Genomic DNA, 27470 nt, shown 5'->3' on the forward strand with positions numbered 1-27470 from the left:
TATTCTTCCAATTTTTTAATAAAATAATATTATTTAAAAAATGCATCACCTGCTACGATCACGTTCATGGCACAAGAAAGATTGTACGACCATCTTTTCGAAAAGTTAAAAAAAAAAAACACGCGCAGGGAGACGACGTGACGCCGACACGGACAGAGTGTGTCCAAGAACCTCGGCAACAATTGGCAAGCTTACCATGAGGGAGACGCAACAAACCCAACTGTCAGCTGATGATGCGAGTGACAGCCGGTGGCGTGGTGCATGCACGAACCCTTCACATCGGCGAGTGCGACGCCTGAGGGCGACGCACTCGGTGCAACTGGCCAAGTGACCGCACTCAGCCACTCACCAAAAGGGTGAAGGGAGAAGTACGGCTGGATGGCTGTGCAAAGTGCTATGATCAACAGAGATTGCAATGGAACACCTGTGACAAGATATCAACAACGGCGGTGGCATTTTCCTCGACTAGTTTGATCGATGGTTTATGTGAATATTTAAAACATCGGCGGATCACCTCATGAGTTCTTCGCTGCTCCCCCCAACCAATAGATGGTGAGCTTTTTCTTAAAATAATATTATTTTATTAGAAAATTACAAAAACAATCCTCAAAATCCAATATTTGCAGAAATTGATACACACCGTGTGCCAACATGCTACATGACAGTGAGTACTAGAGCTTATCGGCATTCATATGATCTTGGATGGATATTATCTTTATATGAAAATTATAACTATCGACGATATATACAACTTTGTAATTTAATACTTTTTCATTTAAATCTATTTAGATAAAAAAAAGTGGATAGAAATTTCAATCTAGTTTTTCAAATCTGAAATTTATAACCATTTCTCATGCATCTAAATTGATTTATATGGAAAAGTTTTCAACTATGAAGTTGTAGATATCATCAATATGTATAACTTTTATAAAAATATCATCATCATATAAGATCATATGAAAAAATTATTTTTTTTTAAAAAATATCATCTTCGAGACAAAGACTATCGGCATACGGAATGATAACAGGCCCTCGAGCTCACTGCAATATAACATGTCGGCATGTAGAGTACAAACGGGTTTCTAATCGGTACTTCACATACAAATATATATCTATTTCTATAAATATTAGATTTTAGATATTATTTTTTGATTTTCTAATAAAATATTTAAAAAATCATCGATGTTAACGTGACAGTTTGCGCAAATAAATACTTAGCTTGGAACCATTATTAATTACCAAGGAACATCAGCTGATCTAGGAGGTTGGTCAACGGTCGTGTCACCATCTCAGCAAGCTGTTCATAGGGAATGCATCTTGCTACAACTCTTTTCCATTTTTGTCGGGTTCCTCGTGGGTATGTGGTTGCTACTGCTAGGGGCGGATCTTCGGGGCGCGAGGCTAAAGTCTCCTTAACCTCTGGTGCTAATTGGGGAGAAACGAGAGACAGAAAATAAAATAAAAGAGGAACAAGAGTGTGACGTGCCAGTGGATTAAAGGAGAGTGTGATATACCTGTCGTTTGCGAAGCTAGAAGTTTCGTAGATAAGTGTTTATGGATCACAAAAGGAACGTGACGTATTTTCGCTTGTGAAATCAGAGATTCTGTATATCTCTTGAGTAGACGTATATATATACATTATAGATATATATATGGGCTAAAATCCAAAATTAGATAAATCGTATTTATCGAAATAAACAACATATTATTGTATTTATAATTTTAGCGTCTGTATTCGATAACTTATTTATCGAAAACTGACTTTTAATACACCGTACATCGAAAAATCACGGATCCAGCTCTATTCGACACACGAGTTATAGAATATGTTATCTATTTCGATATATAAGATCATGTACCAAATACAATGACATACCAGTGGATTAAAGTAGAGCGAGATGTACCTATCAAGTTTTGTAGATCTCAAGTGTTTATAGATCATAAAAGGAGTGTAACGTATTTGTCGCTTGTAAAATCAGAGACTTTGTAGATCTTTTCAGTAGATGTGTATGTATAGATTATAGATATAATATATACTGCAACTTATATCTACTATTAAGGTTTAAAAAATAAAAGAGAAAGAAGAAGAGAGAACGGAAGAGTAAGAAGATAAACCCCTCTAACTGTTCATTCTGCGTCCTGCCACTTGTAGTTGCATACAGCATACTTGCCTCGTGCTTGCTCATGATAGTCGTTGTCATAGATCGTGCGGTGGTGCGGCCGTACATAAAGGCGAACGCCGGAACGAAAGCAAGGGGGCCATGGAGTCCGACGAGACATGATGCAAGTTCAGTACTAACAAAAAAAAGGGGTACTACTCCCAGACTGTGGCATCGGACCGGAGGCTCCGAATAATTTCCGTGGAGTAGGGTACTGAAATGAGTTCTACATAAATCTCTTTTCCATAGGATTACTCTACAGTCTACACAGATTGGACATGTCATTAAAGGGCAGGTGATTCAAAAACATAAAAAGGGTAAAAACATGTTACCCAACAGAAGGAAATAAAATAAAAATGTTAAATAATGCACTTTGGCATGATTTTTTCACTCGAATTAGTCAATTTCTAGGCCGTTGGATCAAGATAAAGCAAATCCCCTTCACCCGGTCTCTATTATTACATACACCCTGTCCCAACCTCCTACTCTCTCGTTTAGAAATAGTAGCTTTTAAAAAAAATCAAATCTTATATAATTTGATTAACATTTAATCAATTACAAGAATACCTATATATAAAAACTATATAACTATATTTACAATTTAAAATAATTTCACACTATATAGATTTTTAGCTATAAATAATATATTTATGAGAAAATCTTAATTAAAATTCAACTTCAAAGATAAAAAAATACACATACTATTTTTAAATAAATAGAGTAATCAACCAGAATGCAACCCTCGCTAAGAACCCTACCTCTGCCTCTCCCACTTGGGTAATCATTGTGCCACCAAGGCCGACGATCGGGCACTATTGAGTCTTTGTCGCGTCTTCTTGCTGTCTCTCGTCTTCTTGCGCTTTCCCGCGTGTTTTTCGGTGACCTTGTATCGTAAAAACCTTTGCGGGGTGTACTATTAAACTAAAATTAGGATTATTCACTGGTTCTCCTTATCTAACATCATCGTCATCTCCTCGCATCTTCTTCATCTTCGTCACCAGTGCCGTTCCCCCATGCCACATCTTGGCCTCATGGGTTTCCATGGATGTTGCTAGAAATGCATTGGAGCAAGAGGAGGAGCAGTGGTACGAATTGCGGACCAAATTGGAATGTTAAATTTCGAGTGGTGCCTTAAGGAAAAGAAACATTCGAACTATTATCAACATTTATGGAAAAAAAAAATAGCATCCCCTCCGGTTAATGAATTCAGAGCAATTCCATAGCTGCCACTGTAAATCTTTCCTTACATGTCATCCATTTACCTCACTGACTTGTGGGCCGGAACCCACGTTACTCCTTGTTTGAGCGATTTTACGAATTTGCAATGGCATGTGAGAATTAATCCTACTAGTAACTGCACATGTATTTCACACACATAAAATTAATATAAGATATAATAATTTGAATAAATAAAAAATATAGTACAACAAATAGAAAGATTTGCATACACGAAATTTCATAATATGAATGTATAGAGATGACGCAACTTTTGGATAAACCAGTTATGAATATATGAAATGCAAATATTGAACGTCTAGATTTGAAAAGTAAATAATAAAATATTAAATATATTTTTGAAATGTATGAAAATAAGTATTGTATGTCTAAGTATAGAAGATAAATAATTGAAGATTAAATATATTTGGAAAGAAGAATGAGACCCAAATATTATACGGTAACCGTCTGATCAATTTAGATAAACAGTAAACATCAATCGACTTTATCACAACTCCTATTGTTTTATAGGAATACAGATTAATGTGCCGTTCAACTAAAAATGCACCTCCCCCACCTGTTCTAGTCGAGATCAAAGATCTTGCTTATGTTCAACAATCTCGGATGAATCACGCTTCTGTTGTCGTGTATGATGTCGATTCATTCACCAGATCGTTGACCCTGATTACAAGAAAGCATGCGCTGTAACCATCAGAACCTGATCGATCACATGCCGCCTGTTTCACGGTCTCACTCCACCGGCCGGATGAGAAGGCAAAATCGGAACCAAACTTTGTTTTCCTTTCTTTTTCCGCGGAGCAGTTACCACTTGCCAGCTCACGACGCCCGAGCCGTCGGATCCCTCACGCGGCAGCTCGCCAGGCGCCAGAATCGCGAGGGAACCCGCGCCGAAGCCGTGCGCGCCGGGAACAGCGACATGCGCGGCCGCGGGCAGCGACCAACCCCTGCTGCTCGCGCGTCCAAATCGGACGACGTCGCCGCGCCGACTCGGCCGGGGGCCGAAAAGCTCCGGACCGCACGCGCGTCTCCCTTGTCCTCCACTCCCCTTCCCGCGCCGCGAGCTCCTCGGCTATAAAAGCTGCCGGCCACGGCTCGGCTCAGTCAACAAGAAGCAGGCGGGGACAGTGGTTTCTTCCGCTTGGGCTTTGGTTCTCTATTGCGCCAAGGCAGCGAGTGACGGTGGATTGGCCGAGAGTGAGAGTTGCAAAGGGAGGAGAAGCCAAGGGGGCTCAGCTCCGAAGAGAGTGACGAGAGGAGATCATTCTGGGTAGAGCAGGAAAGCAGGAAGATGTGCATGGACCGAGCTGCCGTGCCGGTGAAGAGGGTCTGGCTCGGCATCGCCGCGCGCCTTGGATTCCGGCGAAAGACCGGTACGTTAATTAGCTGCCGCTTTGAGCTCCCCGTTGCCTCTGATCTAGTTCTCAGTCTTCGCAGGCGTGTGGCGGAGTCGCCGCTGTTTTATGCTTGGATCGATCGAGTTTGGTTTCTAACGGACATGGATCGGTTTGATGCATGCAGGCCTGAGGAAGCTGAGGAAGGACGTGCGGACGTGCGAGTACCGCGACGTGCAAGTCATGTGGGAGATGCTGAGGACGACGGACGCGCCGGTGCCGCTTGCGGAGAAAGAGGCCGCCGCCGCCGCGGCCGTCGCGGCGGCCGCCGGCGCCAGGAAGAGGAAGAACGCGTGGAGGCGGTTCATCTACTACTGCTGCGCGTTCTGAGCGACCGCTCAGCCGGTAGAATGAACGGTGCAAACAGCATCTCTGCTGACCGTAGCTTGTGAAATATCAAAGACCGCTAGCTTTCTGGTCTCGACGTCTCCTGCCCTCAAATCCAGAGCTCGGGTTCGGCTATAATCTCGGCGGCGGCGAGCTTCTAAGGAGCTCATTCGAGACTGACCCCAGGCGAAGATCGAGAGATCCGTCGTCCAGGCGAGGAGGGAGCGATCGTGGGGCGAGAGAGGATGTGGTACATAGGCAGAGCTTGGAATAAATGTAGAGAGAAAGAGGATCGCGAGTTGATCGGGATGTACAAATGGTTTTGGTTTGTATCAGTGAAAATTCTCCTAAAAAAGAGACTCATCCTAGTGAAAAAATAACTTTTTCCTCATTTTCTTCGTTTTTTTGGGCTTAAGTTCGCTGGCTTCTTACTATAAAACTCGTTGACGAGAGGAGGATACAGGAGTGCAATGAGATACATAGCTAGAGTACAACTGGAATCATCGGAACGAGCGTGAGAAGACGAGGAAAGCACGAAGTCCACCAGGATTTCTGCAAGAAATCAAAAGATAGAGCTGGAGTTTGGTGATTGCTACCCCCTGCAATTGACCTACTCAAGCGGTAAAGATTCAGGCTCAACCAGCGCATAACATTCTGGTGGTTCTTACTTCCAAGCGATTACAACCTCAGATTAGCGTACGCTGGTTTGCGGCAGATCCGCGGAGCTAAAGACTGCCTGGATCCAATGGAAAGCGAGCTGTTACGCAAAAATGGAAGATTTTTTTCATTTTTTTTACAAAAGTAGCAGTGGCATTAATGCTTTCAATATTGATGGGCAATAAGCGTAATATTATAGCTTCAAGTTCGAATGTAATTTGGCAAATTACATTAGCTAGAAAAAAATTCACTGCACGTAGTATGTTGCAAAAATGCCTGACAAGGCCTCAATTTCCTACGGGAAAAGAAAAAGAAAAGGCAAGCCATACAACATTTTGTTCCTAAAAGGGGAAACAGCATTTTACAGACCTTGGAGAACAGTTTGGGGATGAATAATGTTACTTTGGTTTTAAAAAGAGGCATGAATCTTTTGAAAGAATCAGTTACGGCGCCCAAACCCCAATAGTGACTGCGCCGCAAGGTCTTCCAGTGACGGTATGGCCGTCGGTGCATCATCCTCTGGCGCATTTGGGACTCGAGAATCCTCAAGGTGTTCCAAGGAATAGCGGAAAACCCGCGCTCCGTGCTTTCCAAAAGTTCTCACGACCTGGCCATTTAGGGGCCATTTATTATTTTTACGAAGTAAAATCAGGTGGGGAATCCCCACTCCCCCCGTTAGTTGCCTTAAAAAAATATATGCATGTGCACATGCCATATTCACTATAAAATGGTAAGGAAAAAAAGAAGAATCTCCTGCCATATTTGTTACATGATGACATTTCTCATTCCTTCGAAAATATCACAAAAATGTGCACATGAACATTTCAATTTTAATGCAGCTGCTGCAAAGTTAGTGCTCAATCATATAAAATATAAAATGCAACCGGACAAGATTTTATTCACCTGTCTGAATCATATGTCTCTTGCTCTTTTTTTTTTTTTTTTCGGAGAAGGAGAGCTTTATCGATTACGGCATAATGTCTTCACAAATAACAGGCATAATAAAATCTGGAAAATTACCCAAAGCTACTACACTCTCCTTGTAACCCATGGCTCGATGAGCAAGCTCATGAGCAACTTTGTCCTTTGGCTCTTTAACGTATTAGAACATGAAGATCTGTCCGATTCCGGTTTCGTACAAACCCATACTAGTGTTTTTTTAAAGCTTCGAAAACAGAGGAACTTAGACAGTACGACAGAACTAAACTTAACCATATTTGTGCGATCTGGCTTTTTGCAGCACAATTCATTTTTTAAGTCACTGCAACTTATTTTCTCCCAATTCTGACCTCCTAATGAGATCTACGATTCGGATAGGTGGGGCGGGAATAAGGCAAACAGAAGGAACTGAGCCATTGCCCAGAAATGCCGGAGTTATTTTCACTGCATATAATTATAAAATTACCATGTTCACAAAAATGTTTTGTAACTTAGCTGGTTTACTCACTTGGGAACTGGTAAAAATACCTTCAGCGAACATTGAGGCAGCGGTAGCCAGAAATATTGCAGTTCAGGATTGTGAGTTTGTGACTTTGCGAGGTCTGTAAAATGGCAGAAAAGAGCCAAATGGGAGGAAAAACATTCACAAATTTGATCAAAATGAATTCAGGTGATGACATTAGCAAATTTAGCGATAGGTGAAGAATTATGAGTGCACCTTGCGGAATCTCGTTTCCTGCCCGTGGACTTGAGGTGCAAACCGCAACTAACAAACCAGAAATTTATTACAGAAGCAGTATAGCTGGAAAAAAAATGATTGTTAATAACCACGAGAATTCAGACAATATCCTCTCAGAAAAGAATCACACAATAGTTATCATTACGTATCAACATAAGACTTTTGAGACAGCAGCAAGTTGGGGGTCCAGTAGGCATTTCACAGCCAATGCAAGCCACTTTGGTCAATCAAACCAAATAAGAATTGATTGCGGACATAGTAAATCATCAAATAAAAAGTGTACTGTCATGTCAGAAGAATACAACGAGAAGTCCTGCCACTGACACCATGCTTCTATTGAACTTCAAGAATACCAGGTGTAGCTTTCAGTTCTGTCTGGTGCGGATCCAATAATACAGTCGGTTGAAGGATAACTAGTTCAATCACATACCCCAGGAAAAGAAGGATTGACAAAAGAGGAAAGCCAGAACATAAGCATCACAAAGAGGACAAAATTATATGCTACATTCACTATATCAGCTTACTAACATTTACAAAACGAAGACATGGTCAGGACAAGAAAGTTGGTATATAGATACATAAGCAAAAAGCGGAAGACTTGCCTCAATGCAAGACAAATTACTCCACTGAGCTAAGACATACATTGCTGAAATAACTGTTCTGTCTTTTGATAGGGGCACATGTTGAGAAATTCACATGAAAGAATAGCACTACAAAACATAAGTAACAGATATTATGACATAACCATTTGAATAAATTTGAACAGTTTGTGGGTGCTCGGACCAAGATGTATTGTGTATTCAAGTAAGCAATTTCTACTAGAGTCAAATATATATAAAAAGAGTGAACAGAATGAACATAGAACTGGAACACTGCAGAAACTGATTCAGCTGAAACAACGAATATCAGAAATTCCTGTTGACATAACCTGTAATTCAGTTACATTCATGCATGGTCAGAAATTGCATTCAAGTCATAGGATACTTGGAAGTATATGAGTAAACAAAACTTATATATTTATTCAGCTTCAACTAAGTCAAAACTAGTAACCCAATTGCGAGTGGTAGCTGCCATTATCTGAATACAATGTACAGGAGCAATGAAGGTATCCCTTATAATCACTGCGAAAAATGATTCCAACTAAGTCTGCAATAACGGAAAAATATGCTCTATTACAACATCACAACGGATCCCTAGAAGTACTATCACAACATGTGTTTCGTGCCAGCCATTACAAGTGTATTTGTCGACGAGTTGCTCAGTTTGAACCGGGACATCAACAAACCCTATTGATCCTCCAATTTATATTGACTGTTATAAATTCCCAAGAAATAATTTATGCTGCACTGTGTCCATCACAGCCCCATTGTTCACTTGTTGCGCCTTGGAATTTCTTGCTTGGGAGTGCTGCAATCCTCAGATTTCGTGAACCTGATGTTGGCCCACCGCTTCATTTACTTCAATGATACTATGTTCCAACAACTGCATCTCCTTTTGAAAAGTTCATCAACTTACAGGGCAACCTGACTCATTCTCCTCCAAGTGACATTGTCTGTATCTTCTCGATCTGTGTAGACCAATTTGTCCCAAGCATATGTGGATCAGATTGCACAGCAACTGCAAAATCCTGTAATGTGGTACAATGACCCTGATTTGGTTGTTGCAAGCCATTCATTCTAACAGCAAACTTCTCACCAACTTTACTAATTCTTCTACTGCTAGATCTTACCCTCGACAAATCCATGCAAGGTTTAATCAACCTTCGCAAAAACTCATCTAATCCACAATTGAGAGCATCAACGCCCTGCGCTGTCACTCCAATGCCATCACTGTGCAACCGCCGCTGCAAACCCTCGCACAAAGAACCTGTATCCAACAAATGGCCAGAATCATAGCATGACACCATTGGATCATCTATCCTCCGCATCCTCACACCACTGCTCCCAGCAACAGAAATCCCCAGTGGCGCTGTTATTGGGCTCCGACTCTGAACGCACGGAGCAGACCTGACCTGCTCCACCTCCTCCCCATCCTCCACAGACACCACCTTCCCTACCGCCACCCCCTGCTCCCTCGCCAACTCACCGTCGCCCAAATCCAACACCGCCCTCACATTCCCCACCGTCGGCAGCGCAACGCCCACGCACTGCCCGCTCGGGGCGGTGGTCGTCCCCGACTGCCCCGTGACCGCCTGCCGGCTCGGCGGGGGCACCCCCGACAGCGCATTGCTTACGATCCCTCTAATTAGGGCGTTGTGCAGCGCGATGTTCTCCCTCCCGATGGTGGCGTAGCAGAGCCGGTCGAACTCCACCTTGGTGAGCTTCAGATTCAGCAGCAGGGTGAGGTGCGTGAAGTACTTGCCGGCGCGCTGCCGGCCCAGTCGCTTCACCAGCCGCTGCTTCAGCTCAGCGACGTCGACGCGCGCCATCTTACGGCAGGTCGCCATCCCCCGCTTCCGGAATGCGGGCCCCGCGCTCGCCGCGGTCGGAACCCTAGCGACGCGAGCCCGGAAACCCAGATCCAATCAACGAGCTGGGTGCTAAGCAAATTGGGGGAAATGGGGCGCACGGGGAGCCAGACTTACTTGGAATCTTCGATTCGGCGAGGGATTCGTCGCTAGGGTTTCGTCGTGGCTGCGCGATCGGGAGAGGGGAGGGGAACGGAGGGAGGAGGGAGAGGGAGGAGGACCGGGTCTACGACGAATCGTGGGCGACGGGAGGGTGCTTGCGGGGAGGAGTTCAGCGAGCGCGGGTGTATGGGGTGCGGTGCAGGGAGGGATGGTGTCGGGCAAGTGGTTGTTTGGGCCGAGAGAGGAAACGGCGGCGGTCAACGGCACGTGCGGATTTGTGGTGTGACAGCTAACTCCAGTGTGAGGCGAAGCTTTGCTATCCAGGCTCTGGAGCTGTGACCTGCGGTGTCCGTCGTGATTAGGTACGTAAATTTTTTAGTTTTGGATTATTGAGTTGATTCAAATCTCAAAAATAAAGCTCGTATTTTTTGTCATTAAGTTGGTTTAAAACTTCAGTCGAGCTGAAACATCAGCACCAAAACCGTCTTCTCCATGTTCCATATCTGAAAACTGGCTGTTAATCCTGTTTAGCGTGTTAAATAATAAGATTGGAGAATAAGATTGCACCTTGCCTTATGATGTCCGAGATTCGTCAAGCTGGCTACACTGCCACCCATGCTGAGTATGGCTACACCGCTCCAAACACTGGTTTTCTTGGTATCATCTGCTTGTGGTCCTTCTCAAGCTCATAGAGGACCTACGAGTTTTATCATACAGCGTCATCACTTGATGCCAGCATATGAACGGCTCAGCGTCCCCACCAAAGCAATTATTACTTAACACCACTGACACGATGGCTGATTTGTGATCGACTTTGTCCAGGCGGGCGCAATCGTCGTCGCATGCGAGGGCAAGCTCAGGTCGAGGGGCTCTTCAACGAAGGTTGTGATGTGTAGATTGCCATTCGCAAGCGATCCAATTGGACACGGCTTTGGGGAGGACATGCACCGATCGCTCGACGAGGAGCGAGGCGACGATGTGGTGACCAACGCGGAGGTGAGAGCAACGAGAGATCTTTTTTAGGGATGAGCGGAAACATGGTAGGGAACAGAGGAGCGGCATCGAATTCTGGGAGGTGTGGCGGCGCGGTCGGGCATGGAGCCAGCAGCATGCAAAGGATTCGCTGGAGCAGGGCGCCTCGGCGATGGGATAGGGCGTGGGGCATCTTATTAATGAGAGGATTGTCTGACTGCCGGCTTACCCTCCTCAATCACAGGCCGCCAACGGTAGGCAAAGGAGTTGTCTGCGCACAGGTGAGACCGATCGGGCGGAGAAAAAGGGATGGGCGTTAATTTGTTGTGGAAAAGAAAAGAAAAGGAAAGAATTCACGAACGGGAAAAAATGGGCATGCGGAAAAAATAGGTATCATGAAAAAAAATAAGAGCGGAAGAAAAAATTTGACATGGGAGGAAAGAAATCTACTGACTTTTTAAGTAGAAGATATTTATAATTTGCTTTATTTATAGGCTGATTGGATGTCTCAAGCCCTAAATATACAGACCAGTCCAACAAAATCTTCAAGTGAGCTCAGAGTTCATTCAAGCTGAATAAAGTGTGTTTTCTTAAAAAAAAAATGTATGTTCTTTCTTGAACATGTTTATGTTACGTGCCTACCGACTGTCATCAATTTGATACTGCCACTTTGCCTTATGTAAGCTTTCGCTAGTGTTACTACTAGATACTTAGACTAAGATTATTGTAACTTCTCTTATCAGTCATAACAGTTCCATCCATATTCTCCATCGAGATAATAACTTGCTAGGTGATTTTTTTTTTTTACTCTTTGTTGTGGTTCTGATGTGCCATAACAGCATAAGATGTTCCATTCTCAAAGCACAATAATAGATGGGAAATGTTAGCCATTTCCATACATACCGCTAGATTTTGGGTTTTTCATTGCCACTGACATATAGCTGTATCAAAATTCACATAGAAATCACGAGAGGTGTTCGTACTAATATCTACTTTCTCAACGATGGATTATGTATTCTTCAAAATAAAGATGGTTTGACTTCAATATTCAGATGCATTTCAAACATCAGTTTTGCCTTGAAATGCTTTTACTTTCCAAATTATTATAATTTTTAGAGATTTTTTGCCTTGGTCAACGATTGCTCATATTGTATTGCTTATAATACGATTCTTAATTTTCCGTTTCAACACAGGAGCACTCATCTATCATATCTAAATGAATAAAGCTTATTGCACTGACTTCAACTATGGTTTCGAGATTTTCTCTAGAAGGAAGCCGAAACGACACTCGTTGAATCAGAAATTAGAATAACAATCCTTACATAGTTATACATATGTTAGTTCACTTTTATTTAACAAGCTTTTACATCCGTTATAACATACGAACAGATAATTAGTACGGGTAAAAAAGAAGGAAGAAGCTCGTGAGGCCGCCTAGCTGCACATGCTGAACATAGCTTACGCTACCACGTATGAACAGGGAAGGAGTTGGGCCGTCCGCCGCTATACATGCTGAAGGCTGATCGCCATATAGCGACCCCCATGTTCCTTTATCTTTCCATCCAATTGCGATCTGAGGGTGATCCATGAGAGGCCCAAAGATACAGCCCAAAAACATATGCCAAAATACTCTGTCCTCCCTAACTATCAGTCTATCAGTTCCCCTTCCTCTAAATAAAAATAAAAATCAGTGCCACTGTGTAGGATACGATTCCAGAAAGTTTTGTCCTAGAGACAGTCGTAAGCCACAACAGTAAGCCAGTGATGTCCTGTCAATGGAATAAGAACGGCTGTGGAGCTAGCTAGCTTTTGCTTTCCACTCCGGAAAAACAATAGGCAGAGAAAACACCAGAACTTGCCTCCGCAAGGAGAACTAGGGCAAGGCGTGCAACCGCCAGCCAAATCGCGATAGCATCTCGACTCGTCGTCACAGTCTATCGAAGTATCGATCGATCGATGCATTGCTTCGGTTGCACACTGGACGGGCCGAAGAGCCAGAGCAAATCATGGCAAGCACAAAACAGCTAGCGAAGCCGAACGAAGTGTACCAACTCTGGTCCGGCTGGAGCTTCCTTCTCAAGCAAAGCCGAACGAAGAAAGACGTTGCTAGCTTCACAGTGCGTGCATGCATGGCTGTGTGCTCGATTTGACAGATCGATGGATCCATTTGACGCTTTGACAGGACGAGATCGATCGATCGATCGATCGATCATTGATCAACAGGATCTCTAATAATGCCTGTCATTCTCGGTAGGGTTAGTGAATCTTAGGTAGGTTAGATGCGTGATGCATGGCTTACGTGATGCCTACGTGTGCCGACATGAAAATTCCAGCTTCATTCGTAAAGCTGGTACCGTTGTCACGCAACGTAGACTTGCACTGATTTCTGAAAGAATTTGATCACGAAGCACCGATCAGGCACGTACGTACGTACGAATAGGTTCTGTCCAAGTAACCTCACGGGTGTCGAACTGTTGATCAACCCAACTTGGCGATTCCGGCTTCGACTGCACGTTGAAGTCCCATCCCCAGGCCAGGTAGGCCGGCCGGCAGCCAATTGCAGCTTGGAAACTCGAGCTCAAGTGGTCGGTCGAGCAGAGTGCGTACGAACATCTAAGTACTGGACCAGCACTGTACTGTGCAGACTGCAGAAAGTGCCGCGAATATATGCAGCCGTCGTACTTGATCCTTGTCGGTTCGTCTAGTCGTCTTCACTCCTGGCGGCGCCACGCATGTCGTATAGCCAGGGCGCGGCACGGTAGGTCTGCTGGATCATCCAACCATGCGCGCGGCGCGATGGATCAAGGCGCGGCCGCGCGGGGCCAACCCGGGCAATGGCGTGGGTGTGTACGCGGAAACGGCGGGTCGCGCCATGAGAACCCGCCGCGCGCACCAAAGTGTACCAACTCTGCGACGGCGCCTCGGGGCTTTTCCGGCCGCGCGTGCCGGCATCCGGCCACCCAGGGGCCCCGGCATACGGTGGCAGACCAGCCGCGGCGTGCCGTGCCGTGCCGTGCCGTGCAGATTCGGACCGCATCGGATCGGACGAAGTCGCAAGGGAGACGGGCCCTACGCAGCGATAAAGTGGTTACTGGATAACGGAAAGCATCAGAGCAGCGTAGGAGCAGTACTACCCACACATGGATCACAACTCATGTGGAGGCCCCACACACGCCTCGGTTCACTTTGGACTTTCTAGCTTGTTACGTGACTGAACGGCGACAGCTTAGTCCACTGTAACAGAGACGTTTAACTAGCCATGCACGCACTTCTACAATAGTTCGAGCTTCGTCACTTAAAGACCTTTGCTACTCCAGGCAGCGGACGGTAGGGATGTCGATGGGATGGGTTCGATGCGGTGGAGCAAAAGCCCGCCTGTCACGAAACTCGGAACGTCAATAAAAACACGCACTTGCAGTCGTTGACAGGCGAAAAATTGCATCTATACTCAGTGGCGGACCCAGGGATTTCAGGGAGCCTGGGCTGAGCGCAGGCCGTGCCTATACGAGCTAGATTTTGCCCAAAATTTGATCGGCTCAATTTACGAATTTCCTCATAATCTATATAGAAGTATAGAGGTGGGTTGAGACGGAGCCCGGGCGGGCGCCCAGGGTCGCCGGGCCCTGGGTCCGCCACTGTCTATACTTATGCCCACCAGGTGATGCCACTCTTGTCAGATGAATTTGGTTGAGGCGCCGCGCTCCTGTGTCCCACTTGTGGATGGCAGATCAAGGTTGTTGACCATAAAGTTCTAGAGGGGAGGGTGATTAGGAGGACTTCACGGCTATGGCTATAGCAGAGGAGTGTCATGGCCAACCTCAATGTTCTTATTAATATCATCGGATAAAAATCTCTTATGTCGAGTTTGATCTCTCTATATTATTTACATTTTCGTATTTACTTACTCACAATTTATTTTTTTAGATAGGTTACAAACATTTTAATTGGTAGAGTAGACACACTAGATAAATCTAGAATATATTTAGATATAAATTGATATGAATTTATCTTATGTAATTTTTGGAGCCGAATAAATTCTAAGTGTATTGATTCACCTCCTCTTAAGACGACACCGATCCCCTCGATAGGTATGTTTAGTTTGTGTTTAATTTATCACATTTAAAATTAATTATATTATAGATTTTTAAATAACTATTTAGTAATTACACTTTGCTAAGTCCCTAGCCTATATATATTATATACTTAACTTTTTAAAATAATTTTGTCATACTTGTGACTAAAAAATTCTTTGGAGTCACAGCTTACCTGAAGATAGTGTCAGTCTAAGGTCTTAAGTATCCGACGTATGCATTTTTATAATTTAGCATTTGTCATGACTACCGAGTCAAGATAGTACTCCATCGGTTAAAAAATATAAGGTGTGTTTTGTCTAAAAAAAAAAAAAATCTAATTTTATAAATTTTGATCGATAATTAGTTAAATTATACGTATGTTTAATATACAAATTTTGTTTTAATAGATTTGTATAATGCTTAAAGTTAATTTTGATAAGTTTTAAAAATAAATTATACATTTTATTTTTGAATGGAGGGAGTAGTATCTAACTAAATCTAAACTCTTCAATTTTCCTAGATTAGTGAGGTAAGATAGTATCTAACCAGATCTTAACCCTTCAATTTTCCTAGGCTAGTGCGTGGGGCAAGGCGCATAAGACCAAATGGCCAACCACGCAGCGGATAAATTAATAGCACGAACACATTTCCCCTGCCTGCACTTGTTTAGAGCCTCGGAGCGCGCCTTTTGTCGCTCCGGCGCGTCCGGGGGAAATGAGGGTGTCAGCCCGTCTCCCGGCGCCGTCTCCACCCCGTCGTCAGGTAACCAATTGTCGCAGGGCAGCTCGAGGCAGCCAAATGTGTGTTTAGTTTTTGAACGAGGTTTTGTAAAACTACATCGTGTAATCCGTATAAGTGAGTGTAGATTGAGTTAAGTTATATTTATTAAATAAAAAAATATTTGATTGGTTATATTTATCTAAACAGACTAAACTATATTTTTGTTTAACTAACTAAATCTAAGATTACAGAAACGGAGGTAAGAGTTGAGATTATAATTGTTTACTTATATAAATATAATTTTATATCACTGATAAGTGAACCTACATGAACAGATGTAGTAATCTGTATCTGTCGGGTCATAATAATATCGTATATTTGCACCCGCCGAACTAAGACTATAACAGTGAATGCAAATAACTAAGTAAATCTCTTTTTAAAATTATACGTATCCACTAGATTATGATAGAACAAATTTGAGCAAATAAACACACACAAAGTTACATGCTGCGCATCCGCAGCTACGATGATACGATCTGAAAGATTACCCAAGTCCAACGAGCGAAGTCTGATTTGGTTAGGCAGCCATCGCCGGCGGACCGCGCGCGTCAAGCTGCTGCTACCGCCGCCCCACCAGGGCGACCACCACACGACACGGTTCCTTTATTCCGCCCGCTTTCCCGCTTTTACCCTTGCGACGGACGGACGGAGTCCCCATCCCTTCCTTCGCCCATGTTTCACTTGGCTCCCACTCCACTTCCGCTGCCGTGCCTCGGCTCCGCTCCGCTCTCCCATCCTGAAACGAAACCCCAAACCCCAGGCCCGAAAACCACCGCCGGGAGATTCCGCGAGATCTGAGCGCCATGGTGGCCGACGGGGCAGCAGCGGCCGCGCCCCGGCTGAACCCGTCGCCGTCCCCGCGCCGCCGCCGCGCCGCCTCCGCGCTCTCCCCGGCCAAGTCCAACGCCAACGCCGACGCCGACGCCCGGCCCAAGCCCAAGGCCAAGGCCAAGGCTGTCTCCTCCCGCTACCTCCTCGGCCCCTCCTCCAAGTCCACATCCTCCTCCTCCACCACCACCTCGAGCTCCAACTCGACCTCGACCTCGGCCTCCACGCCATCCCGCCGCTTCGCGTCGCCGCTGCCCAGGCGGTCCGTCTCCGTCGACCGCCCGCGCCCGACCCCGGCTAACAATGCCGCCGCAGGAGAGGCCGGGGGCCCCAATGCGGGCACCACCACCACCACGAGGAGCCTCTCCGTGGCGTTCCAGGGCCGGTCCTTCTCCTTCGAGACCAGCAAGGCGAAGACGGCAACGTCCCCGTCGCCAGCGCGGCGGCCGGTGGCTGCGGTGGCGGGGGCCACCACGCCGGAGAGGAGGAGGCCTGGTGTGGGTGGTACAGTGCCGGAGAGGGGGAAGGGGTTTGAGGGGGGTCATACCCACCACAGGTGGCCAATATCGGCGAGGGTGTCGCAGGGGTTTGAGGGGAATCCGCTTACCAAGAGCTTCGACTGTTCTTTGCACAAGAGGGACGCGGCTGTCCTTGCAGCTGTCCGGTCGCTCCGGCAGTCCATGATGTTTGAGGAGGGGGTGCGGCGTTCCTCGTTCGATGGTGGGGACTACTTGATGTCGTCAGACACAGAGAGCGTGTCGTCAGGGAGCAATTCAGGGTCTCAGGATGCAGGCATTGGCATTGCCCACAGAGCACGCCCGTCGCCTAAGGGGATGAGTGTACCAGCCCGGTTCTTGCAGGATGCTGCTGCCAGCAGGTCGCATCGATTTGCAGATCCGGGCACACCATACTTGACACATAACTCTGGGTTGGCCACATCTCCCAGGACAGCACCAGTTAAGAAATCACTGTTGAATGGCTTTGTTTCATCTCCGCTGAATAGGCCAATCAGGCAACCTTCACCAAGTAAGCTTACAGGTAATCCATCAAGGAGGATGTCAAGTCCATCACGGGTGAGAAACTCCGTGGGGTCAAGCACATCATCTCGGGATCAGCAGGGAAGAAGCTCATCTGGTTATGGTTTGGATGGTGAAGTGAGGAGGAGGTGGCATGGGGGTAGTAAGGTTGACTGTGAGCACCTATTGAGAATTTTATCCAATCGACATTTGCAGTGGCGGTGTGTGAATGCACAGGCTGATGCTGCACTTGCTGCACAGAAATTGACTGCAGAGGTTAGTATATATGTTCATTGACAAAACCAGTATGGACTATGGAGTTCTAATATGTTGTGGTTTTAGATTCTAGAGCTTGCTTGATTTATTTAAACCAAGATTCATAAACAATTTGTGTAAATGCAATTGATTAAATCCAAGGGGCAGCATCTCCAATCTGGGCTAGCTATATGCAGGAGCTGTGTGCTCATACTTACCTTCCATTTCTTTTATCATCAAAAGCAGATCTCTGCGTTGCACACATCACATTGATTGTAACCATCTCTGTCTTTTGTGCTACGGTTTATGGTATGCTAAATTTCATATTTATCGAAGTTTTTTAATTCCTTGGGAGTAGCTTCTTCAATAAAGGTGAACCAGGCAATCTATGTAACTAACTAGCTAACTACATATATCAGATAGCAGGCATCTTGTGAGGTCTTTTCTGAAGTGAAGAGTAGTTGTCACAAAGAAAAAATAACAGTCGGAAAGAAAAAAGAGAGAACCAGGAAAGCTTTGACATGCCTTTTGTTTTGGAGCTGTAAACAGAACTAGTATCGATAGGATTAAACTGCTCAAATGTATCAGATGGCATGCTGAAATTATTATGAATTTACATTTTATAATGGGAGCTTGTATCCTGAAATTGTTCATGTGTGGCTGCCCCTTTTATTATCTTATTGCTTAATTGAAAGTACCAAGTAGCTATTCTACTTAAAAATATTTCTAGACAAAAGTCATTATTTTAACCAGATTGCTTTGTATGGCTAATGTTGCCTTTTCTACCTTTTACTTCTCAATAACCTTTTTCCTTTGCCCTTTTTACCAGAAATACTTATCTGATGCATGGATTACTACCCTAGGTCTGCGTAAATCTGTTGCTCTTAAGAGGTTCCAGCTACAGCTATTCCGAAACAATTGGAAACTGATGACTGTTCTAAAGGGACAGGTAATAACATTTATATTGTTTTTCTGTGCAAGTAGGTTTACTGGTCATTTTTCTGTTAAACTTTAGTAGCCTTCATTTCTTATAGTTTATCCGATCATTTTGTATTATCCTGCATGTTTGGCTGCCAGACATTGTTATCAAGAGAATATTTTGCCAAAAAAGAATAGAAGTCTTTGAAAGAACTGTAGGATCAGTTAGCTGTAAGCACAGGGCCATCTGATGCCAAAAGGAAAAAAAGTCTGAAAGAACTGTAGAACCAGTTAGCTGTAAGCACAGGGCCATCTGAATATGTATTCCATATGTCTGCACAATTGCTGCACGCAGGGCCTTCTCATTCATATAACGCAAGGTTCATGTAATAGCAGGCTGGCTGTTTTGACACCTTTTTCATCTGTTCAATAGATGGTACATGGCCCTTTCCTATGAACAACTGTAAAGTTGAAAAGGTAGAAAGAACAACATGCAGCCTCTATAGTGGGACCTTAGACATAACCGTAAAGGATTATGAGACTTAACAACTAGCAATATTAGCCGGTCATGACTTAACCAATTATAAGTTCATTTTTCACAGTTTCCCTGTTTCACAAAAATATAATCGAATTTGCTCAATGCAGATGGCATATCTGGAAGAATGGTCTTTATTAGAGGGGGACTATGCTGATTCTTTGTCCGGAATTGTGGAAGCTCTAACTGCTACCATTTTGTGCCTTCCCGTTACTGATGGAGCAAAGGTTGTAAATAGCACATCGTCTTGTTAAATTGTTTTCACATGTTATCTTCTGTGTATTAAATCTCATAGGTTCTTTTACTACTTTCTTATTTGCAGGCTGATATCCAAGATGTGAAAAATGCTGTTGGCTCTGCAGTTGATATCATGCAAACAATAGGAAGTTCAATATGTGCATTACTGTCTAAGGTGATGCTTACTTTAAATTGGTTTCTTGTTCCTTTTTCTTTGTCACTAGTTGCTACTTGCTAGTCCACCATTAGATTATCTTAATCTACGAATGTGGTCCCTACATAACAGAACTGACACCCTACATAAGAAGGCTTTCCTAGTTGTCTGATCTGGATGGGTAGTTGAATTGCTTGAGACTGGTAGCAATACTTAGTCTTATCCCAGCCAGCCATTTCCCAGATCAGATGGCTTTGACAACCTTCTCATGCTCCCGAAGGATAGGATATTTCCCTCTTCTTGAGCATCTACCTCTAGGATAAATGATTTTCATCATGTCTCTACTTGGGTTAAATTGGAGATCTTGCAATTCTAGTCATTTCACAGCTCCAAACGTCTTAGTAATATACTTTGCCATCACCATACAAAATAAAAAATACAACTATGCATTCTAGTGGGCCTTGCATAAAAACAGGATAGCATATAGAAATTTCTGAGAGGCTCGCATTTGGTGAAATATGTGTTCCGAGATGCTACATTTGTTGTTTTGTTTGGCTGAAATCATCTGTCATTCTGCAGCTAGCTGGAACACGTATTTTGGTTTCTGACCTTGCCAAAGTTTCTACTGAAGAGCGCACTCTAATGGAGCAGTCCAGAGAATTGCTGTCCACACTTGCAACAATGCATGTAAGCAGTACGATCCACCCATGTTCACTTCTGATCCATATGCATACGTTAGCACTTCTAATTTGCGCATCCCAATTCTTTTGCTGAAACAGGTCAAGTATTGTAGCCTACAAGGGCAGAGAGTACAGACAACTCACAGGAGGTTCATGCATTCCTAGTTCAGACTACTCTAACGAGTCTAACCCCACTAACTGAAGAATGTTAGGTGCAATTGCAAATTCTGGTGGCTTGCTGGAACCCACTCAACGATCTGACTCTTCTGAAGAAAAGTTACCTTATCTAGTTCATATGGTCTCATCGTGGTCGTGGTTCTCTAGTTCTGATTGCTGAGTTGATCTATGATAGCCTATGCAGAGCAGGTGTAACGCAACATGTATATATCTTTTTCTTTGTTGGTTTTAGCTGAGCGTTAGGTCGACTACTAACTAGTTAGATTGCGTTCTTTTTGTTCGTCAGGTGACCTCGTGGCCACCAGGGCAATGCAATATAACTTCTAGCAGTATATTAGTTTCTTTCTCTGCCTCCAAACCACAAATTGCGACTTCGATCTGCTTCAGGCGTCATGTTCGATGTTTGGGGTTTCCTTGTCGCCGATCGAAGTTCTCTTACTGTGTATGGCTGTAGGTTGCAGATATTCATTTGTTCTCGTGTAAAAGTCGATTGTGTATTGCCTGGTGGTGGTTGTGGGCTGTGAACCAAACCAAGATCAAAGTTGCTCGTGCAGTGGTGGAACCAAAACCGAAGTATGTTTGCATGGACATTAGGTGGCTCGCTTTCTACTGGTCTGACAAAGAAAAAAAGATGAACTATACACATCTAATTTCCACATAGTTTGGTACAGAAATAGCACCACCCACAAAATCCCTCGATTCTGTTCAGTCTGGCTCTGGTTGAGAATATATGATATTTGGTTACTTACAAAGATATATTACACGAGATTGAAATATACAAATTAAGACGCGACAGATCACGACAAGTCAGCACCTGATGTACACGGCGGGGGCAAACACGAGCGCTGAAAGCGAGGGATTACAGCAATGTTCGATAGCAACATAAATGGAGCACTTCACTGCAGTCACGGGCACGAGGCAGGTGCAACTTTCATTACAGAGCCCGACCGACAGGTCTCCCAAGCTGCTGGGCACGACACGACCGCACGAAAGATTACAGCCTCGCGTCAGAAAGCCTCACCACGCGCGGCGACCATGACGCGATGCCTACGGCCTGTGCCCAGCCAAGAACGGCGTCAGTTGATGGCGAAGAGCCGCGGCCGACACAAAACGAAAGGACTATCCCTTCTTCCAGCCCCGCTGCTCCTCCCGGAAGATGAATCATTGTGGTTGATTAGCTGGTGGCGCCTCTTGATCTTGCTACAGCGCCTTCCTGTCCCGTGTCTCCTCCATGTGATAAATCTGGAAACGCCGAAGGACTGATCTTGCTGACTCTAGAGGTTGCAGTAGGGTCGTGTAGGGGGCAAAGGACAAGTGCATGGTTTAATAAGGAAAACAAATTAATGCACAAGAACCTAATCCTTCTTGACTCTTGAGGTTGCAGTGTACCGAATAGTAATACATCTCTGGGTTTTGGAAAAACCTGGTATAGCTCAGCAGGAGTGGGGAAGTGGCATGTTCTTATACTGGTGACTGCATGTTTGATTCCTGCTCCTGCAAGGTGAAGAGAGTCTGACTATCTTAGTGGCATGATCTCAGTTCAGACATGCCTGCGCTTGACAACACATAGTTCAGATATTCCTGTTAGCTTTATGCAGCTGTAAATCTCAGAAGCACCCACCAAACGATCAGCTCACATCAAAAGAACAGGGCTACAACCTTGGCGCGAAACCTGCGATTTGGAATCGGGAATGAGATGCGATGAAAAATGACTGAGGTGATTGACCTTGCATTGCTGGGAAGAGCGAAGTGTTTTCAGTACCTTTCATTACGGAGTCTGCATCCAGATATACTGAAGACACAATCTTAAAAAGAAAAGATCTTGCTTGCAGACACTAAGTGTGCTGACACAGTGACATGTAGCTGTCACAAATTTTAGGTATAGTTCTTGAGAAGCTGCTTGCATACCATTGTTGAACTCGGAGCTGTCAATTAAATATAAGATATCACAAGAATAAAAATTTGGTAGGTCACAGGATAAACAACTAAGAGAATCGAATGAATCCATCCTTTCTTGAATGCAAAAACAAGTCCAATTCAGTACCTGATAGATCAATGTTTGTTTGAAAGACCATAGAGCTTGAAAAGTCTGACAAACTCAGGATATAAGACCAGCGAAGAAGTATCACAAAATTATGTGAAATGGAAAGCACACCAGTGTGCGTGTGCACTGAATCAGGAAGGTAAATGACTATGACGTCATAAGCTTGATATGGATAACGGAAAAGCAACAGTGGAGACTCGGTATATTAAAACAACAAAATATGAAGAAAATTTTGAATTCACATTGTACACTAAAACACACATAAACAAAATAAATAAGTGCGATTAGGAATCAAGGCGATGACTGCATAAGTGCTTTCTTTTCCTTCTAGTGAATGCTATCAACTGGCCACTGCCACTTCTTACATTCTGACACGTTTTCTCCTCAGTTTTTGCATTTCCATCCATTTTAGAAGCCTCTATAGTTAAACGGACCTCAGAATTTTCATGGGAAGGAATAATCAATTTCCCTCTTTCAGATATTTCATTTGGACCTGGATTGCCATGATCCTCATCACCAGCGGATTCCTCCCATACAATTGTATGAGTTGCTTCTCCAGTGAATGAATTCGCACTTCTCTGAATTTTCTCTCCAACACTAAGGATAAGCAAATCTTCAGTAGGTATAGCTACAGGTTCTCGCACAACTGAATGATTCGAAATGCTATTTTCAATTGGGTCCTCGACATTCCCTCGAAAGATAGGATTTTGCATGGCATCGACTCTGTCCTGAACGACATTGTCCTCAGGCTGTGTCTGAACAGCATGTTGCAGTTCATTACGCCCAGGCATTGCAGCAGCATGTTCTTCCTGTTCAGAGCCTGAGGGAGGTTCAACATCATCTCGCATTGAACTTAACTTGTTCATAGATGCATGCAAGGTGTCTCCACGTCCAATGGCATTGAAAGGTTGACCCATCGTTCCCTGGACTGTACTATTCTCCATTCGCGTGCCCACAATGTCCTCAATTGTACCAGCATTCTCAGATGCACCAGTGATCTGCAGTTGCGCATTATGCGTTGATACACCCAAGATCTTGTAGAATTGTGGAACCAGTGAAGGTTTGCGCACCGTTCCTTGACCTGCAATTTTACCAGAATCCATGTGAGTGATCTCCACCATGTAAGTATCCATGAATACACTAATGATCCCATTAACTTTACCATTAGTCAAAGGTGCATCAGCACTCTCCTGCGATTCAGGCATAATCTTCTCGTAGACCTTACTGTTGTCGATAGGTCCAACAGTCTCCTGCTCTTCCACAGTCTCTATGGACGCATAACCGTTCTTCTCCCCTGAATCTGAAATATTACCAAGTGTAGCATCCTCTGTGGATGTATTCATAATCTCAGTCATAGCATCCTCTACAGGTGTACTAATAATGTCCCTAAGATTGACTTCTGTCATGATTACATCAAGAGGATCTTCTTGCGGATGCACATCCTCAATTTGGTTGTTTGTGCTATCACCTGTTGTGAGAGGTGCTAAATCAGGTGTTCCTCCTGTGGATTGAATTCTCCTCATTTGGTCCAATTGTAGTATAGTGTATCCCTCGACATGATCATCACTAACTTGTTCCATCTTCGCAACAGTAGCTTGAGTAGGGTCCACAATATTTGAACAAATCATGGCTGATTTAACACTGCCAATTCCCATTCCAGTTGGAACATCACTTCGCATAACCTGCACGACAATTGAGGACATAAACACATGTTGCCTCTTGCAGCTTTAAGTATCTATATTCATTAGTACATGATGTGAGCAACCTGCTTAGCCTCCTCCATTTTAACAGTGATGTACACATCAATATCAATAAGTGATTCTTTCATCCTTTTTGCATCGATTTCACTTAGTAACAATGTTCTGATTCGTCCCTGCACTGTACTTATCAAATCAACCTGTTCATGGTCCAAAATGTTCGTCAAAGACATCAAATTCAACAGAGATATTGCAAATTTCATTCTAAAATTATTACCAGAACTTTCTCAGTATGCCCTGATAACTGATAGGATATGACTGGACATTCAACTGGAGTGGAGATCCATCGACGTGTAATTCGCCAATACCATTCTAGGTAACAATTTCTTGCATGAGTAGGATCCAAATTCCCTGTATCGCGCTGCTTAACAACAGAGGAGAGCCTGTTCTCCCATAGCTTAATGTACTTATCATGATAAGCAGACCAATCTTGGTCAGCTTTACCCTGCATTGTAACACGTTCAACTGCCTCAACTGGGTCTGGGATGTGCTGTGACATTCCAAATTGTAGTAAGACACGATCAGGCACATGCATTTCCACTATTTGGAAGCATATTAATGGAGTCCTTGATCGCCAAACTGCATATCCAAATGTGCATATTGCCGGGAGCCCAGCTATCAAGTTTGGTGTGTATGGGTCCCATGTGATCTATAGAATATCCAAAATATACAGTTATATCATTTTGCCTCCTGTGATGAGCATCCAACAGAACAAATGCACTTCCTGAAGTCATGAAACTCATACCTGACAATCTGATATAGTATCAAGCCCATGCCTGTAAAACTCATGGTCCATGGACCGGACATTTTCACGGTTCTTAAAGGGTACATTCCACCTAGTTATCAGATATTTTTTCATATCATGGCGCATAAAATGAAGTAAAGGAAAGTGATAATCAAACAATTTAATCTCAAAAAAACCTGCATCCAAGGGGCTGGTCATTGGTTAGAGCCTTGTTCTCTAGTCGTTCAGGACAGCATATCTGGATATGCTCCCATGCCCATATCTGCGATGTTCATTGCATTGGACATTAGTTTTAGTATTAACCAAGTGAAAATTTCTGCAAAACTAAGAAGACATACTACCTGAAGAAGAGTGAGAAACGCACAGCAGTTCGCTTTGCCCTTCATGCTGGCTTTTCCAAGCTCTCTGTAGAGGTGGGCAAGAACAGCAGCCCCCCAGGCCATCTCTCCTGAGGCATCAAAATTGCGGAGTAGGGCCAAATATCGCAAGTGCACTCTAGTCCCACTTGGGTCAGGAAATAAGCTGCAGCCAATTTGGTACAGTATGTAGGCTCGTGTAGCATACTCTATATCTGACTGATTAGCACCTTCTGGTAAGTTTTTAAATGTATCATGCAGCCATGCAATGTTGATAGAACCACCTTTGATCTGTGGAGGTTCTTGGCCTAGAAGCTGTATGCACAATCGTTCCCAGTTACAGTCCGTCGGGCCAGTGACAGGAGCACCATGTACACGAAGCCCAGTAAGAATTGCCACATCCTTCAAGAGCACTGTCATTTCTCCAAACCGCAAGTGGAACGTCTGTGTTTCACGCCGCCACCTTTCAACCAATGCATTTAACAATGCATGGTCCAACTGAACCCTCTTCAAGAAAGACAGGTGGTAAAATCCAGATCGCTGCAATATCGCAAGCATTCCCTCATGTGTCACTTCCCACTGGTTAAGCCTGGTGCCATGTTCGATAAATCTAACAGGTTTGTAGATCTGCATATAATATTCAGGTGAGGTAAATGGACAGCAATCAAGAGAAGTTCAATAACTGATAACTTTTTTGAAAGACCCAAATCCAATAACTGAGAATTGAACACATTAATGTAAAATAAACAGGTAAAAAAAATTGAGGACAAGTTCTAAGCTGTTACCTTCCCAACAAATATAGCTTCTGATTTGTGAAGCTCCTGCTCCACGAGGACTGATTTATCAACAGGACCAGGGTCTAGGTTCTGCTCCATGTACAGTGAGTATAGAACAGTTAGCAGTGATTTTATATGTATGCCCAACCAAAATGGGTACAATGACCAACATAAGGATAACTTGTCAGTTCATATCTGCGGTACTACAATTTCTCGATGAGAAATATTGATGCTGACAGACAGCTACATGACAGAAACCGACAGGGATTACACGAACATGAAATGGAACAGTAGAATGCATGTTACTAATTACGAGAGCAAGGATCATTTCATCTTGTTCCATTAGAGGCACGCAAGGTGCTAGGGTTTTGACCAAACGGACCTGCGCTTGGGGCACTGCGTCACTGAGCTTCCGGCCGACCTCCTCAGCGCCCGCGTCCATGGCAGCGTAACCCAGCGACTTGCAGGATTTCCTCGCTTTTCCTCGTCCGTTTTGGGTGGGGTTTACTGGGTGTCGTGGAACGGGGTGGAAGACGGCGGCGTGTTGCGGGTGGAAGTCGAAGCCGGCGTCTAGTCGCTCGCGAGCTCCGGATCCATGCCCCGCGTTGGGCCGTGCGTCCGGGCCGCACAGCCCACTCCGTCCTCGCGGGCTCGGCCAACATGCCGGCACGGTCCAATCACCCGACCACCCAAAGCGGCACGCGCCCGCAGGCCTAAGCACGGTGCGAATCGGAGATTTTTTGGGAGATTTTTACGTGAGCAAGCCCATCCACGGGCCCACCGCCGATCCGTGCGTGCGTGCGTGCGTGCGTGCGGCGCGCCAGCTCGAAAGGCCTCGTGGTGCCTTTACTCTCGCAGCCGTAGTCTCACGACGCAACGCCAGTGCGACACGGATCGGATCCACTGACTTCACCCCTTACGAGTCAACGGAGGTTGACTTGACATCACCTAGCAAATTGACAAGAAACCAGCAGGAAACTCACGTCTCTAGCCGCCGGATTTCTGAAACCAGCGCACGCCTGATCGCCTGAATCTGCCCGTGCCGTGTCAACACCAAGCGGACTGTCGCCACAACGCGCGGTCAACAACAAACTTTCCGCGCTTGCTGGCTATTACCAAAACCATGGCATGCCTGTAAGTCTAACACTGT

At 44.5% G+C, this 27470-nt stretch overlaps 4 protein-coding genes across 7 annotated transcripts; 2 read left to right on the forward strand and 2 right to left on the reverse strand.

The window, feature by feature from the left end:
- The first annotated feature begins 4479 nt into the window (after nt 1-4479).
- On the forward strand, nt 4480-5504 carry LOC133913374 (uncharacterized). The gene is made up of 2 exons (XM_062356505.1): nt 4480-4765; nt 4914-5504. Exons 1-2 carry the CDS (start codon nt 4684-4686, stop codon nt 5114-5116), a joined length of 285 nt encoding a protein of 94 aa, XP_062212489.1. The 5' UTR covers nt 4480-4683; the 3' UTR covers nt 5117-5504.
- Nucleotides 5505-8443: 2939 nt separating this feature from the next.
- Nucleotides 8444-10226, reverse strand: LOC133913375 (uncharacterized). Its single transcript, XM_062356507.1, has 2 exons — nt 10033-10226; nt 8444-9940 (listed from the first exon to the last, which is right to left on the reverse strand). Exon 2 carries the CDS (start codon nt 9892-9894, stop codon nt 8977-8979), a length of 918 nt encoding a protein of 305 aa, XP_062212491.1. The 5' UTR covers nt 9895-9940; nt 10033-10226; the 3' UTR covers nt 8444-8976.
- A 6243-nt stretch (nt 10227-16469) lies between these two features.
- On the forward strand, nt 16470-21182 carry LOC133913376 (QWRF motif-containing protein 2-like). Its single transcript, XM_062356508.1, has 6 exons — nt 16470-17962; nt 18771-18890; nt 19505-19621; nt 19717-19806; nt 20365-20472; nt 20565-21182. Exons 1-6 carry the CDS (start codon nt 16646-16648, stop codon nt 20628-20630), a joined length of 1818 nt encoding a protein of 605 aa, XP_062212492.1. The 5' UTR covers nt 16470-16645; the 3' UTR covers nt 20631-21182.
- Nucleotides 21183-21341: 159 nt separating this feature from the next.
- Nucleotides 21342-27027, reverse strand: LOC133913377 (uncharacterized). Of its 4 annotated transcripts, none has more exons than XM_062356510.1 (11): nt 26703-27027; nt 26330-26410; nt 25530-26171; nt 25365-25450; nt 25189-25279; nt 24661-25092; nt 24452-24583; nt 23849-24368; nt 22687-23767; nt 22405-22567; nt 21342-22314 (listed from the first exon to the last, which is right to left on the reverse strand). In XM_062356510.1, exons 1-9 carry the CDS (start codon nt 26760-26762, stop codon nt 22971-22973), a joined length of 2841 nt encoding a protein of 946 aa, XP_062212494.1. In that variant the 5' UTR covers nt 26763-27027; the 3' UTR covers nt 21342-22314; nt 22405-22567; nt 22687-22970. The 4 variants fall into 4 exon arrangements, with proteins under 4 accessions (XP_062212494.1, XP_062212496.1, XP_062212495.1 ...); XM_062356512.1 differs by having other exon boundaries at nt 21342-21884; nt 22066-22314; nt 22405-23767; XM_062356511.1 differs by having other exon boundaries at nt 21342-21916; nt 22066-22314; nt 22405-23767.
- Between the last annotated feature and the right edge of the window lie 443 nt (nt 27028-27470).

Source organism: Phragmites australis, chromosome 3 (genome assembly GCF_958298935.1).
Source record: "Phragmites australis chromosome 3, lpPhrAust1.1, whole genome shotgun sequence".
In the NCBI taxonomy this organism is placed as follows: domain Eukaryota; kingdom Viridiplantae; phylum Streptophyta; class Magnoliopsida; order Poales; family Poaceae; genus Phragmites; species Phragmites australis.

What these genes read in the sequence shown, in the direction of transcription:
- LOC133913374 (XM_062356505.1), top strand. Translation starts at nt 4,684, where the DNA reads ATGTGCATGGACCGAGCTGCCGTGCCGGTGAAGAGGGTCTGGCTCGGC. An exon ending in TGGATTCCGGCGAAAGACCG is followed by an intron (nt 4,766 to 4,913) that starts GTACGTTAATTA and finishes TGATGCATGCAG; the next exon opens with GCCTGAGGAAGCTGAGGAAG.
- LOC133913375 (XM_062356507.1), bottom strand. Translation starts at nt 9,894, where the DNA reads ATGGCGACCTGCCGTAAGATGGCGCGCGTCGACGTCGCTGAGCTGAAG.
- LOC133913376 (XM_062356508.1), top strand. Translation starts at nt 16,646, where the DNA reads ATGGTGGCCGACGGGGCAGCAGCGGCCGCGCCCCGGCTGAACCCGTCG. An exon ending in CACAGAAATTGACTGCAGAG is followed by an intron (nt 17,963 to 18,770) that starts GTTAGTATATAT and finishes CCTTTTTACCAG; the next exon opens with AAATACTTATCTGATGCATG. An exon ending in TATGTGCATTACTGTCTAAG is followed by an intron (nt 19,807 to 20,364) that starts GTGATGCTTACT and finishes GTCATTCTGCAG; the next exon opens with CTAGCTGGAACACGTATTTT.
- LOC133913377 (XM_062356510.1), bottom strand. Translation starts at nt 26,762, where the DNA reads ATGGACGCGGGCGCTGAGGAGGTCGGCCGGAAGCTCAGTGACGCAGTG. An exon ending in GACCAGCCCCTTGGATGCAG is followed by an intron (nt 25,280 to 25,364) that starts GTTTTTTTGAGA and finishes TCTGATAACTAG; the next exon opens with GTGGAATGTACCCTTTAAGA. An exon ending in AAATGGAGGAGGCTAAGCAG is followed by an intron (nt 24,369 to 24,451) that starts GTTGCTCACATC and finishes ATTGTCGTGCAG; the next exon opens with GTTATGCGAAGTGATGTTCC.